The sequence below is a fragment of the Papaver somniferum genome, chromosome 2 (assembly GCF_003573695.1).
Source record: "Papaver somniferum cultivar HN1 chromosome 2, ASM357369v1, whole genome shotgun sequence".
Lineage (NCBI taxonomy): Eukaryota > Viridiplantae > Streptophyta > Magnoliopsida > Ranunculales > Papaveraceae > Papaver > Papaver somniferum.
The window spans coordinates 137,500,878-137,517,427 of record NC_039359.1 but is presented as its reverse complement, the minus strand read 5'-3'; the positions used below and the strand labels follow the sequence as shown (position 1 = coordinate 137,517,427).

General features: G+C 36.4%; 1 protein-coding gene across 1 annotated transcript; it reads right to left on the bottom strand.

Moving 5' to 3' along the window:
- Positions 1–14,308: 14,308 nt before the first annotated feature.
- Positions 14,309–16,333, bottom strand: LOC113352035 (zinc finger BED domain-containing protein RICESLEEPER 2-like). The gene is made up of 4 exons (XM_026595918.1): positions 15,739–16,333; positions 15,490–15,630; positions 15,042–15,213; positions 14,309–14,939 (listed from the first exon to the last, which is right to left on the bottom strand). The coding sequence occupies exons 1-4, from the start codon at positions 16,331–16,333 to the stop codon at positions 14,309–14,311; spliced, it is 1,539 nt and encodes a 512-aa protein (XP_026451703.1).
- Positions 16,334–16,550: the final 217 nt, after the last annotated feature.

The following is a 16,550-nucleotide window of genomic DNA, read 5'->3' as shown; positions in this document are numbered from 1 at the left end:
GTGGAAATTCTCATTTCCCATAATCATAATGACATACATTAAAAGTCATTTCCAGTTCATGGAAAGATTCAAAGAATCGACAGAATTATCATAATGATGTTTATATAAAGCATGGAATGCATGACAGACAATGTATGAGTTGATAAACATAAACTTTTGTAAAAGAAAACAACAATGGTTTCAAAAGATTTAAAGTATTCCCACCTCTTTTGATGACAAGCCTCTCCTACCTCGAGATCCATGATCCACTGGTTCATCCTTGAATCGATCGTTGTTAATAAATATTAACTGTTAATCGTATAAGAAGTCTAAGAAACTAGCCAAGATGACTCACACAAGAATCAAACAAGTCTAACTAATGGTTCTAAGCCCATTTATGACTTTACACCTTTTCATTCTTTATCTTTAGCATAGCTAATGTTTACTAATTCAATTAGGTTGATTTTATAGTCCAATATCTAAGTCTTATGAATATCTACAACTTTGTAGAAGAAACCAATGGTCATTTTGGACCATAAGGGCCCAAACATCAATTTAGGATAATTATTCCTAAGCCCAAGATTCACTAGACAAGCCCATTACACAAGGACTGACCTAACTGGGTCAATCTAACGGTCATTGACAGTCAAAGGGGTCAACTAACAGTCCACGTCCAGTCAAGGTCAAGTCCAGGGTAATCAAATCGGTCAAGGTCCACTGAGTCAACTCAGGTAATAAATCGGGATCACTAAGTCAACACAGGATTGACTCAGTCAGATTGACCAAGTCAGCTAGAACATAATCAGTCAGATAATTTGATTAGGCTGAATGGCACAAGGCAAAAACTCTTGCACAGGCCAGAGCCATTGCTCAGGCCAAAGCTTCTCACACAGATGCAACTCTAATTCCACTTCAATTTCAATCTATTCAAACAGAATTCTATAATTCAATACAATTGTAATTTAAGCCTACCTGCAATTGCATCTTTAAGCCTACACTAGAGAGGTTCAACCCAACACATCCATCTAACCTTCATTCTCATTAACATATCAACTTGTATCTCCATTACAAACCCCTACGTCACTGTTTCAGTCTAATCCTTCTTCACCAGCAAACTCCATTTCTAAATTATTAACCTCTGAAATCACTAACTCAAAGCCATGTCTTCTCACTAAAAGTTCACCAATATACTGAAACCACAAAACAATAGCCAATAGCCAATAGATAATCTATTTCTATTTAACTCAACTCAGATACAATTCTGCATCACAACTTCATAACACACCCTTTATATCCATTTCCATACTTAGTTCAGTTCACTATAACACCATGCAATCAACGTCAGTACCAATACCAGTTCATACATCTTCTTAACTCAAACATCTACTTACCATTAAGTAACAATTTCATCATATCACTTACAACAATCTCAGACCCAAACTTCCTGGTATTGCAATAATCAATCCAAGAGTTATTTCCAATTCAGTTTTCTTCAGCACTACCCAAGAAAACTCGACACATACATATTTTTTATCATTCACTTCAATACCAATTCCCTGTAAATCAATACTTCTCTAATTTAAGCATTAAACAACAACCTAATTTATCAGATCACCAAAACCCATTTCAAAACTCTTGATTTCACAGTCAAATTAACACAATTAGAAAAACATCAAATAAAAACCCAAGTTTACCTCTTTAACAGATCTCTGAGTTTGATTCAATACCAAAGTTAGCACCACTACCAGTTAAGCTTGATTCCACTCTTATCTCCAACTCAATTTCATCTTTTGATGTTCCCTGAATCCTTATTGATAAACCCTAATTTCTATCTCTTGAAGAACAGAAACCCTATCTCTTCGATTCTTCACTGAACCAACATCAATACTTCAAATCAATCAGAAACCCATCTTTAATCCGTCACTTAAACTCTCGATTTCATCTTCTAGTTATTCATCTGAATTTCCACTCAAACCCTAGCTTCAACTACAACAGTGTCAACCCCATCTTCTCCTCAGCTCAAACGATCACAACATCAACAACACATCCTTCAGCATAAGAATAGTTTCGTCAATCAAGAACTATCAAACGTTCTCTCAAATTCATCACTCGAACTCGCAGAAGAAGAATAACGGGAGAAGAATGAAAGAGAAGAAGAAAAAGAAGAACGAAGAATAAAGAAGAAGGAGAAAAGAGAAAGAGAGTGAGTTTATCCACTCGGTTCGGTATTGACACGACCACACCAAATTCCACGACACTCATTGAAAATAAGGGCATCCACAATCTAGGAAGTTACTATTTTTCCCTTCATACTTATCCGTTGATATCCTCTTCGTCCGGTATCCGATTGACACGTTCGAGTAGTCCATTCTGTGCAACTTTTCGAAACCTATCGAGCGGTACCAATTTCTTATATAGATAGGTGTTAGATTAATTTATATTTATTAACGTCGTGTCAAACTAATCGATTCATTAGCATCTAAATCGTCTCTTGACTAGTCTAATAACGTTGACGAGCTTGAGGGTCCTTACATTCTCCCCACCTTATTCATTTTAGTCCTCAAAATTCGAATCGCCTTATAGTCTTGAAAACTCCCCACCTTAAAGGATAATCCCATCTCTTGTCTAAGCACAAAAACATTAAAGAAAGCACAAACCTATATGGCTCTACAACTAAAATCTAAAATTTGTAGATCTAAGTTCAATTATACTGAGTTAAGTTCTATCGAATAGGGAAGTCCAAGTTCTTAACCTCATTTATACAATGGAAAACTGTAAGTTTTAGTCTCTAAGATCCTTACACTAATTTCTATTTTATAAGATACTTCTCTCTAACTTCAAGGAAGAATCCTACGAATCTTTCTAAGTAAACTTACATCTATTGGTTTTCTAAATTAGTTCACAGTGTATTTCTATGATCGGTCATCTCTGAATGCAGTTTCCCTGTCAAGGTTGGCCAGTCCCAACAATGCCTTCCTATGAACAGAGAAAACACAACCTTCACTATTCCCCGGTGCTGGATTAACCAAGTGTTAACTTATTACGACCAATTAATCTCCATATTTTATCTAAAATGGTTTAACCTACAATTTTTACTTCTTTAAAAATACAAACAATCAAACAAGCAAATCAATCAATTAAATCTTTTATTATTGATAGCTTTTAGTGATTAAGATTTATCACAAACCCAACCCCGTTCTAAACTAGTCTAACAATCTATCTGGCACTGACTAGTACTATTGTTTCCCATATAAGATCTAATAGTGAACTCTGATACCAACATTGTAGCGCCCCCAAAGCTAGCAGCTGACTAATCCAAGAGATTAACTAATAAAGAGGCACTAAGAATCTAAATCATTTACTTAAATAATCAATTAAGAAATCTTCTATAAAACTTAACCCAAAACTAGCCCCGCTATGAAATACATATATACAAGAATTCCTATCAAATGATACATATACAATAGTCATTTGGTTTACAAACACAATATGCAACATAATAAACATAGCCGAAATAATCTAACAAACGAAATCAACGCCTCGAAGCTTTCGCTGCGCAACTATGATCTGTCTCTGAAACTGAAAGTGGGAATGGGTGAGCACATCAAACCTAAAAGGGGTGCCCAACATGAATAACAATTAACTTTAAAGAAATCATGAGCAAGATTTGAAAAACAATTCATGTTTCCCAAACATCAAAGTGACTAAGTCACTGGAAATGCATAAACAATGTATATGGATAAACTACTTCTTCAAACAATATATAATATGGTTGTGTAATTCCGAACTCGCAAATCCACACCTAATAGTTTATATGGATGTCAACAATTCCGAACTCGCAAACCGGCGACCGTTATAAGCATAAAAGCTGAATTCATGTAGATATAAATGTGAAGGAGCGTATCCTATATACCACATGTGGAAATTCTCATTTCCCATACCAATTCATAATGACATACATTACAAGTTCTTTCCAATTCATGGAATGATTCAAAGAATCGACAGAATTACCACAATGATGTTTATATAAAGCATGGAATGCATGACAGACAATGTATGAGTTGATAAACATAAAATTTTGTAAAAGAAAACAACAATGGTTTCAAAAGAGTTAAATTATTCCCACCTCTTTTGATGACAAGCCTCTCCTACCTCGAGATCCATGATCCACTGGTTCATCCTTGAATCGATCGTTGTTAATACATATTAACTGTTAATTAGATAAGAAGTCTAAGAAACTAGCCAAGATGGCTCACACAAGAATCAAACAAGTATAACTAATGGTTCTAAGCCCATTTATGACTTTAAACCTTTTCATTCTTTATCTTTAGCATAGCTAAGGTTTACTAATTCAATTAGGTTGATTCTATAGTCCAATATCTAAGTCTTATGAATATCTAAAACTTTGTAGAAGAAACTAATGGTCATTTCGGACCATAAGGGTCCAAACATCAATTTAGGATAATTAGTCCTAATCCCAAGATTCACTAGACAAGCCCATTACACAAGGCCTGACCTAACTGGGTCAATCTAATGGTCATTGACAGTCAAAGGGGTCAACTAACAGTCCACGTCCAATCAAGGTCAAGTCCAGGGTAATCAAATCGGTCAAGGTCCACTGAGTCAACTCCGGTAATAAATCGGGATCACTAAGTCAACACAGGATTGACTCAGTCAGATTGACCAAGTCAGCTAGAACATAATAAGTCAGATAATCTGACTAGTCTGTATGGCACAAAGCCAAAACTCTTGTACAGGCCAGAGCCATTGCTCAGGCCAAAGCTTCTCACACAGATGCAACCCTAATTCCACTTCAATTTCAATCTATTCAAACATAATTCTATAATTCAATACAATTGTAATTTAAGACTACCCGCAATTGCAGCTTTAAGCGTTCACTAGATAGGTTCAACCCAACACATCCATCTAACCTTCATTCTCATTAACATATCAACTTGTATCTCCATTACAAACCCCTACATCACTGTTTCAGTCTTAGCCTTCTTCATCAGCAAACTCCATTTCTAAATTACTAACCTCTGAAATCACTAACTCAAAGCCATGTCTTCTCACTAAAAGTTCACCAATATACTGAAACCCCAAAACAATAGCCAGTAGCCAATACATAATCTATTTCTATTTAACTCAACTCAGATACAATTCTGCATCACAGCTTCATGACACACCCTTTATATCCATTTTCATACTTAGTTCACTATAACACCATGCAATCAACATCAGTACCAATACCAGTTCATACATCTTCTTAACTCAAACATCTAATTCCCATTAAGTAACAATTTCCTCATATCACTTACAACAATCTCAGACCCAAACTTCCCGGTTTTGCAATAATCAATCCAAGAGTTATTTCCAATTCAGTTCTCTTCAGCACCACCCAAGAAAACTCGACACATACATATTTGTTGTCATTCACTTCCATACCAATTCCCTGTAAATCAAGACTTCTCTAATTTAAGCATTAGACAACAACCTAATTCATCAGATCACCAAAACCCATTTTAAAACTCTTGATTTCACAGTCAAATTCACACAATTAGAAAAACATCAAATAAAAACCCAAGGTTACCTCTTTAATAGATCTCTGAGTTTGAGTCAATACCAAAGTTAGAACCACTACTAGTTAAGCTTGATTCCACTCTTATCTCCAACTCAATTTCATCCTTTGATGTTCCCTGAATCCTTATTGACAAACCCTAATTTCTATCTCTTGAAGAACAGAAACCCTATCTCTTTGATTCTTCACTGAACCAACTTCAATACTTCAAATCAATCAAAAACCCATCTTTACTCCATCACTTAAACTCTCGATTTCATCTTCCAGTTCTTCATCTGAATTTCCACTGAAACCCTAGCTTCAACTACAACAGTGTCAACCCTATCTTCTCCTCAGATCAAATGATCACAACATCAACAACACATCCTTCACCATCAGAATAGTTTCATCAATCAAGAACTCTCAAACGTGATCTCAAATTCATCACTCGAACTCGCAGAAGAAGAATAACGGGAGAAGAGTGAAAGAGAAGAAGAAAAAAAAGAACGAAGAATAAAGAAGAAGAAGAAAAGAGAAAGAGAGCGAGTTTATCCACTCGGTTTGGTATTGAGACGACCACACCAAATTCCATGAAACTCGTTGAAAACAAGGGCAGCCACACACCTAAGCTACGAAGTTACCATTTTTCACTTCATACTTATCCGTTGATATCTTCTTCGTACGGTATCCGATTGACACGTTCGAGTATTCTATTCTACGTAACTTTTCGAAACCTATCGAGCGGTACTAATTTCGTATCTAGATCGGTGTTAGATTAATTTCTATTTATTAACTTTGTGTCAAACTAATCGATTCATTAGCGGCTAAATCGTCTCTTGACTAGTCTAATAACGTTGACGATCTTGAGGGTCCTTACAATATCCTAGTTATATTTTCTTGCACACATATTTCATATTTAGAAACATTATCAAAATTGCAATCAGAAATCAGTCCTAATTTGTTCATGTTTCTAAGAGAACCATAATTCACATGTCCTAATCTAGCATGCCATAAATCAATAGAGTCAACAATATAAGCAGAACCATTATTTATTAAATTAAGCTTAATCATCCCATTACAAGCATATCCTTGTCCAACAAACATTCCGTTTTTGGACAGTACAAGCTTATCAGACTCATATGTAACCTTGAAACCGGCCTTGCCAACAAGGTCTCCAGAAACAAGATTCTTACAAATGTCTGGGACATGTAATACATTGGTAAGAGTAACAATCTTTCCAGAAGTAAACTTGAGTTCAACGGTGCCTTTGCCATGTACTTTACTAGGGAGGCGATTTGCGGAAGTGACTTCTTCTCCACTAACACATTCATATGTCTTGTAAAGGTTTCGGCCTTTACAGATATGAATGGTTGCACCAGTATCGTACCACCATCCACTTCCATGAACTTCAACAATATTTTCCTCTTGCACAACAATGACAAGTTTGCTATCATCGACCGTATTTGCTTCGTTTTTCAATTGTTTCTTCTTTAGACGACAATCACGAGCAAAATGGCAGGGTTTCTTACAGAAGAAGCAAGGGCATTTCTTATTTTCATTCTTGTTGGGATGTTACTTCTTAAATTGAGAATCATTCTGAACTTTCAAAGAATTCGAGGTTTTCGATTCTTGCACATTATTAATTTTAGAATGATTTTCAGTTTGCTGACTATCCTTAATCTCTCGCTTACGAGCATCTTCTTCAATACGAAGATGACGCTGCAAGCCTTCTAAGTCATAGTCAGTTTCAGCATGCTTAAGTTTCTTCTTGTAACTATTCCATGAAGGGGGAAGACGAGAAATGATAACCCCAACAACGAATGAACTTACAAGGTCAATACCAGCATCTTTAAGATGATTAACAATAAGCAAAAGATCACTGACTTGGGCAATGATATACTTACTGTCAACCATTTTCCAATCCATAAAATTGCAAATCAGAAACTTCTTGTTGCTGGCCTCAGAAATCTTGTATTTGTTCTCCAGTGCAGTCCATAGTTCCTTCGCAGTTCCATAAGTACGATGAGCATTATAAACATTCAACCCCAAAGCATTCAGAATATGACCACGACACATGAAATCATCTTCTTCACGCTTCTTTCGCCTTTTCTTCAATTCAAAACGTTACAAGAAGTCTGATTCAAAACGTCACATGAAATTACCTTCTTCAAAATGTTCTAACCTATTAAAAGTCTGATTCATGACTTGCAGAGATTGTGCAGTAGCCATTGAAGATTCACCCTCCATGTCAAAAGTAATTGTCGAAAACTGTTGGAAAATTGACACTAAAACAGGGTGAAGAAAAGAATGTTGTCTCTGGGTTCAAGGCTCTAATAATAGATTCTTTTCAACAATTATTCGACCCTTCCCAATTGAATTGGGGAGTACAAATAGGTCAATGAATATTGCCATCAGGATACTTGAAGCCCTACAACAATGTTAGATTCAAAGCTTGTACAACCTTGGCCAAACCAAGAACACACAGGTTTTGATTCTGACGATGCTTGTTAAAGAGAAAACAGAGAGAGTTTTTGATGTGTTTTGAATGGAAAACAAAGACGCAATTTATAGAGAGTTTAGCATCTGTTGACGATGACTCTTCATCTCCAACAGGCATTCTTTCAGTGCGAATAGACATCTCTTCCAACAATGGTGTCTGTTTGGAAAAACGATATTTCTGTTCAGTTTTTCTAACTGTCATTAGAAACCTAAAACAGAAAAATACCTACGAGACGCTGTCTCGCACTCTGCTAGGGGGAACTACCCTCTAGACCCCCGCTACCTGACCGGTCAGGTCGATCACCAAAAACTCTGCATAGCGCCTACAAATTAATGGTTTGTTGAAAATATCCAACAGATTTTGTCGTTGTTTTTGCTATTGCAACATTGTTGTATATATACCCATTTGTGCTCGTATAAGGGCAGCAAATGGTGTAAAGAAAATTGAAGCTTCTAAGAGCATCTCCAGTGGTAGAGGTCAAGGTCATCCTATGTGGAGGTCTTATTTATTTTTTAGTTATGGGTCACTTACTACATGACAAAAAAAAAGAAGATAACACTCTCTACCTAAATTCCATCTCCAATCCCCATGGTCTTATCTAACATTTTTTATTTAAAATTAGAGACAAGATGATTTTGACTTATGACCCAAGGTCATGAAGAAAGTCTTATTCAGATTTTCTCCTTTACCCCCACTTTAACCATGTCATCTTTATCTATGACCCTCATCTTTGCATTGGAGATGAAACTTTGGTGAAAAATGTCTTAAATCCTAGGGGTCATACTAATTTAAGACATTTACCCCTTGTATTGGAGATGTTCTAATTAACATACTGATAGACGCATTTATGTGTCTAATTTATCTCAATTATATATATTGTTAGTGCTCGATATTGTACTTATTTGGATATTTTATTTATTTGTAGGTGTTTTTAGAAGAATAAAGTTTTGCGGCGAAATTGGCTGAAAATGCGGCGTTTGGACCTCCGTTGATAGAGTACCGGAAGCGCCCCAGAAGTGTACCGGAAGTACCCCAGAAATACCCCGGAGGAACCCCGAAAAAAGTGCGGAAAATGCCCCAGAGGACACTTGCTATACGGACCCTTGATTTTGGATAAGGGGTAACCTAATTACTAAGGGGTGACCCATTTTCAGGCATCTGCTAAAGGGAGACCAGCCACAGATAAGGGGAGGTCAACTTCTCAAATTCAAAAGAAAATTTTGGCGGGAAAATTTTCTTTCACCAGACAGATTTAGGGTTGGATTTTCGGACGAGTTTTAATGAGATTCAATCACTGATTCTCATGGGCTGGACGTGATATGGATATACAATTCTAGTATGGATGATTTCATGGGCTTAATTGGGCTAGAATGGCCGGGAGAAGTGAATCAAAGTTCAACAGGATACGTACTCTTTCGGTTTATTTTCAAAGATTTTGTGAAGAATTTTGGGAGAGTTTTACGCTGGATAAAGATGTACCTAGTCTTGTTCAAGTCTTAAGAGAATTTTGGAGCGTAATAACTGGCCATAGGACGCGTACAAAGCAACAGAAAAGAGATTATTCTCTCAACTGCTCGAGAAGAAAAAAAGAGAAATACTCTCGGATTTAGTCGAGATTTATGGATCTGTTGGGCTATATAAGTGTTGGTTTACATCAACGAAAGGTTAGAAAAGTTTAGAGAGAAATAGGAAAGAGTTCAGAGCCGAAACGAGGAAGATACCATTGATTGTTGCTGCTGCTGCTGCTGTTCAAGGAGGAAGAAGAAGATGAAGAACAGACCTGCTAAGGCAGTCGTTCTTCATCAGTCTTAAAACCAGAACACGCTGTGTCGCTGTTTACAGTACACGACTTGTATCGTTCTTTCCAGCAGCTTACACCCTGTGTCGCTATTTACAGCACTTTAGTTCTATCGTTTCTTCTCAGCACTTACACCATTTGTAACAGTGACGTTGTAACACTTCTACAGCGTTGCTAATTCATATTTCATCATATAATCATCAATAAAAACACCTATTTTAGCCATGAATTTATCTTGTGAGTGTGTTTTTGGGATGAGGAGCTAAACCCATTAGCTGAGACGACGGAGGAAGCCATTGGCACAAAATTTATTGGTATAATTCTAATTTTACATTTATTTGCAATATTATTATTTGATTATTTGCACGAATTAAAATTGAATTAATAGTTTTTATTGAGTAATTGTGAATTGACTTGATGAAGCATGCTGGGTTTTAGTAACTTTTGATGTTTTATACTTTTTAATTACAATTATTACTTCAAAAGCTTATTTGAGGCAAATATTAGAATTGATTTTAAGGATAAAATTGCATAAGAACTATTTAGAGTTTACTATTAAAATGGTCATTGGTGGAATCCTAGTCTTGGTGTTTTTCTCTATAACTTTGAACAACTCTTTTTATTTGCCTGTTTAAATTTAAATCTAAAAACTGTTTTCTTCACAAGTCTGATACGAATCCGTTTTACCACTTCAACTACAATCACTTTTGATAAACCATCACATACGAACTTAATTATGTCATGTTATAGGTGAATTAAATATAGAGGAACATGTTTTAGCTCATGACTCTTTGGGAATATCCATCAGTGAAGTGTTTTTATTAAGGAGTTGACAAGAACACGGTCAAAGCGCCTATCCGTAAAACAGAGAAGATGCAGGAGAAGGAAAAGACGAATTACAGAAGTCGCTATTACGAAATGCCCTTTAGCTTTTAGTTTTCAGAACTAGTGACAAAACCCCTAGGTGAACAAACTAGTGATAAGAAAAAACCGGTCATATTATTTCTACCAAATAAAAACCGTTTCAAATAAAACTGGGACAAAAACCCAAAGTCAAATAATAATGTGCAAAATTTAGTTTTTGTTACTTTTAAAAAAGTCAAACATACCCTTCGACCTTTTCTTCTTCTTCTCTGATTTCTTCTTTCTTCCGTCTCCTTCTCCCACCACCATCATCACCAGCACCAACAATGGAACTGCACGAGAAGAACGGCGCTGATTCAAGAGATGAAGAATTCGAGAGACGTTTTCTCTTATTCATTTTCCTAAAACTGAGAAAAGAAGAAGCAGCAGCTGCCGCTGTTTTATCACCTGAAATTGAGAGTAAATATCGTTGCTGCTGATCGAGAATTGGGAGATGAGAAAAGGGTAAGATAGAGATGATGGACTTTAGTAAGATTCAAGATGGGTTGAATCTGAGATTGCAAGAAATTGGATCTGCATCTCGTCTGGGGTTGATTCAGAAATTGAAACTCAGAGTTGAGTTAGATTGAGAAGATGTGAAAATGGGTTCTGCTAGGTTTTGTTGAATTCAGTTGTGGAGTTTTGGATGAACTGATATGGGGATCTGGAGAAATTGAGGGTTTGTGTTGGTGCTCTTGAAGAAAAAATTAGGTATTTTCTGTCAATTCGAGAAATGAATGAGGCCGCTGGTGTTGAGGATGGATCTGAAGAACGATGGTGGTGGAATTATGAAACAGAGATGAGAAGAAATCGAAGATGAGCTGCTGTGGCTGCTGGTGATAATGAAATCAGTTAAGCGGAAATGGAACTGTAGATGATGAAAATGATGCATTAATGGACTTGGAAAACTACGGTTCGATTTGAGATGGGTTCTGGAGTCGCAAGATGCTGTTACTGGGAAGATTCAGATGAGAAAAGAATGAGAAGAAGATGAATGGAGTTTTTGGTGTTGTGTGTTGACTGAATTGATGCCTCAGCTGCTATTGAAATTGCAGGTGACGATGGATTTTGACTAAGCAGTGGAAGTGTTTATTGGTGGTACTACAGTTCAGTGAGGTGGTCATGGAAGTGAAGAGAAGGAATTGAATAAGAAGTGCAGGTTATGCTGAGAACTGGTGTTTAAGAAGATGTAATGTTGATGATGTTGTTGTTACTGTGGTCTGATGGCAGAGATGTAAGTGCAGTTGTCTGGTGGTGTTAGCTCTAGCGCAAGGACTGGAATTGCAGGTTAAGCCATGGATTGCTGGTAGGATTTAAACCAGTTGATGCCTTGTGTTGGTTGGTATGCAGGATAAAGAAAATAATGGCATTGGCTTGTGAACTGAAATGATTGCAGGTAGAGGTTATGGAGCTGTGAATGGGTTAAGAAGCTATGTGTTGCAATGGTGGAATGTGGAGCTGTAGATGACAGGGAAATGGTGGTTGCTGCTAGAGCTGGCAAACGGGCGGGACGGGTCTGGCTTGTGACCAACCCGCGGGTTACGGGTTAATATAAGCCTGAGCTCGCGGGTTGAAATTCTTCACGGGTGGTCATTTATCCCACCCGTGCCCGTCCCGGGTAAAGCTCGCGGGTTCACGGGTGCTCACGGGTTACATGGTTTTTGTTGAGTCAACTCGCCAGAAATCGATTTCTGGGCTATTTCCTTCCACATTCAGGGCATCTAAAGTTCCTTTCCTACAAGCTACAACCTAAGTATCTAACATTCATCCAATTCATTTGGTATATCAATTCAAAAACTCAAAATTTCAAAACTAAACAAATTAGTCTTCTTAGAGCAACTGCAGTGGTGCGATCAAAACCAAAGATCAAAGATCAAAAAAAAGATCAAATTTTGGGTTTAGTCCGTGTTGTCACGTAACGGTGGCGATTAAAATTTGGTCGCGCGTAATTTAAAGATCCGCCCCAAAAAAATTTCATCGGGCGTATCTCAAATGTCCGCCCAATCAATCACCAGGCGGACTTTAAGTTTACGCCTGTCAACAGGCATACTTTAAGTTTACGCCTCATTTTTTTTTTTTTTTTTAATTTGGATTTTCATCGGGCGTAATTTAAATCTCCGCCCGTTAACAAGCGTACTTTAAATTTACACCCAGCAACAAGCGTACTTTAAATTTACGCCCGACTATATTAGGATTTGGTATTTGGTCGCGACCAAATATGGTCTGGAATTTGATCTTTGGCTGGGATTTGATCTTTACTCCGTCCCACTGCGTCACGATCTCATCCCAAATTTTTGGTTATACTCGCCCACTGTGGATGCTCTTAAAGAAACACAGACACAGTCACACAGATACTATCATAGTATCATACATTCATACTAGACTTACTTTACTAGTCATTAGTAGTTTACTTTAGTACTTAAGTACTTTAGTTACAGTTACACAGTACTTTATCAGTTCATGATGATAATTGATAAATAATGAAAATAAACTTCCGAGACCGAGACTGTAGATACCATTGTTTCTAATTTGTATCACCAAGTGCGACAATATCACAATATTAATAACCACTTCCTGCACAAAATATATATTGTGTGGTTAATCAAAAAAAGTGTTAACTATCAAAAAAACATCTCCAATCTCTTTTCTATGCAATATTTGGAGATACTGGTAAGTGATAAAACATTCTCATATTCCATGTTTATCTTTGAGTTGCTCCAACTATTCAATATGAATCTGTAATTTCAAGAAAAAATAAACCAAACAAAAAAAAGATTCAAGTCAAAAACATGGAATTTGCATAATTACCCCGCTTTATATTGAAGAAGTACGCATACTAACTAGACGCATAAGAACTTACTTCCTTCACATCCTCCACTGCCCCATCCTCCACTGCGTCAGGTTCAAATCCTAATATATCTTCTTCAACGATCACATTGTCCTCATCCATATCTTCTTTTCCTATATGGATCATAATAAAACAACCAATGTTATAGATAAGATTTAGACACTCAACTAAATAAAATATTATTGATTTACTTACAAATTCCATATTCCCAATCACGAGTTGTTATTAACGCCTCAGCATTTTCAGGTAATAAGGAACTGCGAAATCGATCAATCACCCTTCCGCCAATGCTAAATGCAGACTCCGATGCGACGGTTGAAATAGGAATTGACAAAATATCCCCTGCCATTCTTGAAAGTACTGGATATTGTTGTTCATGGTTCTTCCAATAGTTTAGGATGTCTAGTGAATTTAGACAACCTCTGTACGTCTCGCCAAGATATTCATCTAACTCTGACAAGTCAGTTAATACATTACCACCACGTTCCTGTGTAGCAACATATTCCTGTTGACAAGACACTAGATATCAAGACACAGAATGACAGAATCCCAAAAAATCCAACAACCAATTCTTGGGTACATTCCTCATTCTATCATAAGTAATTACAATGACAAATAAACGATATATGGCATGCTCAGAGTTTACATTGACATATTAAATCTCGGTTCAAAGTTATCATCTTGTATTAAAAAAAAAGAACATGTTTTGCAGACTTATACCAATCATGAAGAACTCCAATGAATCAAACTGAATATAAAAGTTGAAATTACCTGAAAAAAATCACTCCCTTCTTGGGCAGCAAAATTCCCACCATTTTGAACACTCAAATTCTGAGCTGCACAACTGTTGGAAGCTCTTGAACTTGACAAGGTGTAATACTCATTAAAAAGTTCTTTTATATTACTATGCACTTTATTAACTTGACATTCTAATTCTCTCTCATCAGGATACAACTTGGAGTTAGTAAATTTCACAAAATTCATTTTCGATCTAGGATCTAACACAACTGCCATAGCCAATACAGGACTCAACTCCTTCCAGTAACTATCAAATTTTGCTTGCATCTCTTTTACCATGTTCCTAATGAATTCAATATTACTTCTGCTCTCTTTATTTAGTAACACCTGAACTTGACAAATTCTTTCAAAATACAGATTGGAAGTAGGATACTTACTACCAGAAAAAACCTTTGTGAGTTCATGAAACACCTTGAGAAACTTTGTGACTACTTCAATTTGTTCCCATTCTTCATTAGTTGGACAGTCTTCATAGTCTGAATCCACCAACTTCAAATGAGAGAAAACTGGCTTATACAAGATACAACTGTCTAACATAAGATAGGTTGAATTCCACCTGCATAAAACAAACATTCAGTGAGTATCTAAAAAAACATTAATACAAATTATACAATTCTCCAAATTTGTAATTTATAACAGAATAGAAGTGGAATCCCACCTTGTCTTTACGTCTTGCCGAATACCTTTTTTCAGACCAGACATTCCTAAAATTTCAACAATGTCCAAGAACTTTTGTTTTCTTACTTGGGACTTTTTAAGGGACTTCACTGACGCTCGAATCTTAAGCACGGCTGGATCAATCTTCGTAAGTCCTTCTTTTACAATAAGAGCTAAGATATGAGCACAACAACGCACATGAAAGTATTTTCCATCGTTCAACAAGATCTTCTTTGCAACAAGTCTACTCTTCATAATTCCAGCACAAGCTCCGTTATTTGCAGCATTATCCAAGGTGATGTTGGATACCTTTTCTTCAATTCCCCAATCTTCTATCATTGCAAATAACTTAGAAGAAAGGTGTTCACCTGTTTGAGGTAGTAGAAAGGGGAATAAGTTAACATGAAATTATATTTAAGATAATAAAGAAATAAATTTAAGTGCTTTACCTGTATGAGGTGGTGAAAGGGGAGAGAAATTCAGAAGCTTCTTTTGCAATACCCAATCTTTATCAAGATAGTGCGCAATTAAGCTTATATATCCAGTAGTTGTTACAGAAGTCCACATGTCTGATGTTAGACATATCCTACCTGTAAGGGTAAGTCATACACATTAGCACATCATATTAATCAATTACTCATACATAAAAGTATAAACAAATCATATGGGTCATTAGGATTTGAAATTTTGAATCATACCTGGAGAAAGTTTCAATCTGTTGAGAATAACTTCTTTTTGTGCTTTATGTTTCTTTACCACATCGGCTTTCCCAGTATTCCTTGATATTGGTTTAAAGTCATCATTTAAATAAGCACATATATCCCTAAACTCTTTCCACTCCACCAAAGAAAATGGAACATTTCTTGCAATGAGTAAAGCTGAGAACAAATCCCGTAATTTCATTTGATCAACCTTGCGTACACGGGTAGACAGCTGGCTATTTTGTGAAGCTAATATCATCTGCCCTACGTCCATAGACTGACGTTTAATGCACTTATGCCTTTTCATGGCTGAGGTTCCACCTCTTTGGATTTCATATTTATATCCTACATTACAAGCCTTGCACACCCCCTTCGTTGTACCATCCTTATACTTAACGAGTTTAAAAAATTCCCAAACTTCGGATCTAAGTCTATTTTTCTTTCCACGTGCAACTTGCGCAGGTGCACAACCAACAGTTGGATCCTCATTCACAGAATCTAGCATCTCAACATCATCATCTTCATCATCAACACTCATAACATCCTTGTAATGGTCTGGTTCTGGTAACTCTTGTTCTTGTACACTTGACATCCTGAAATGGATGGAGCGGCCACAAAGAACAAGTCAAAGAGTCATTCAGAAACATGAAAATTACATAAAAAAAAATTGAAAAAATACATAGACAATGACATCCAACAAAACTATTATAGTACATGCATTTTCAAGTCACCCAAAACAATAGCATCTAACAAAATAAACAAATCAAACAAATCCCCTAAATCTCTGTAAAGAACATAAAAAATCTCAA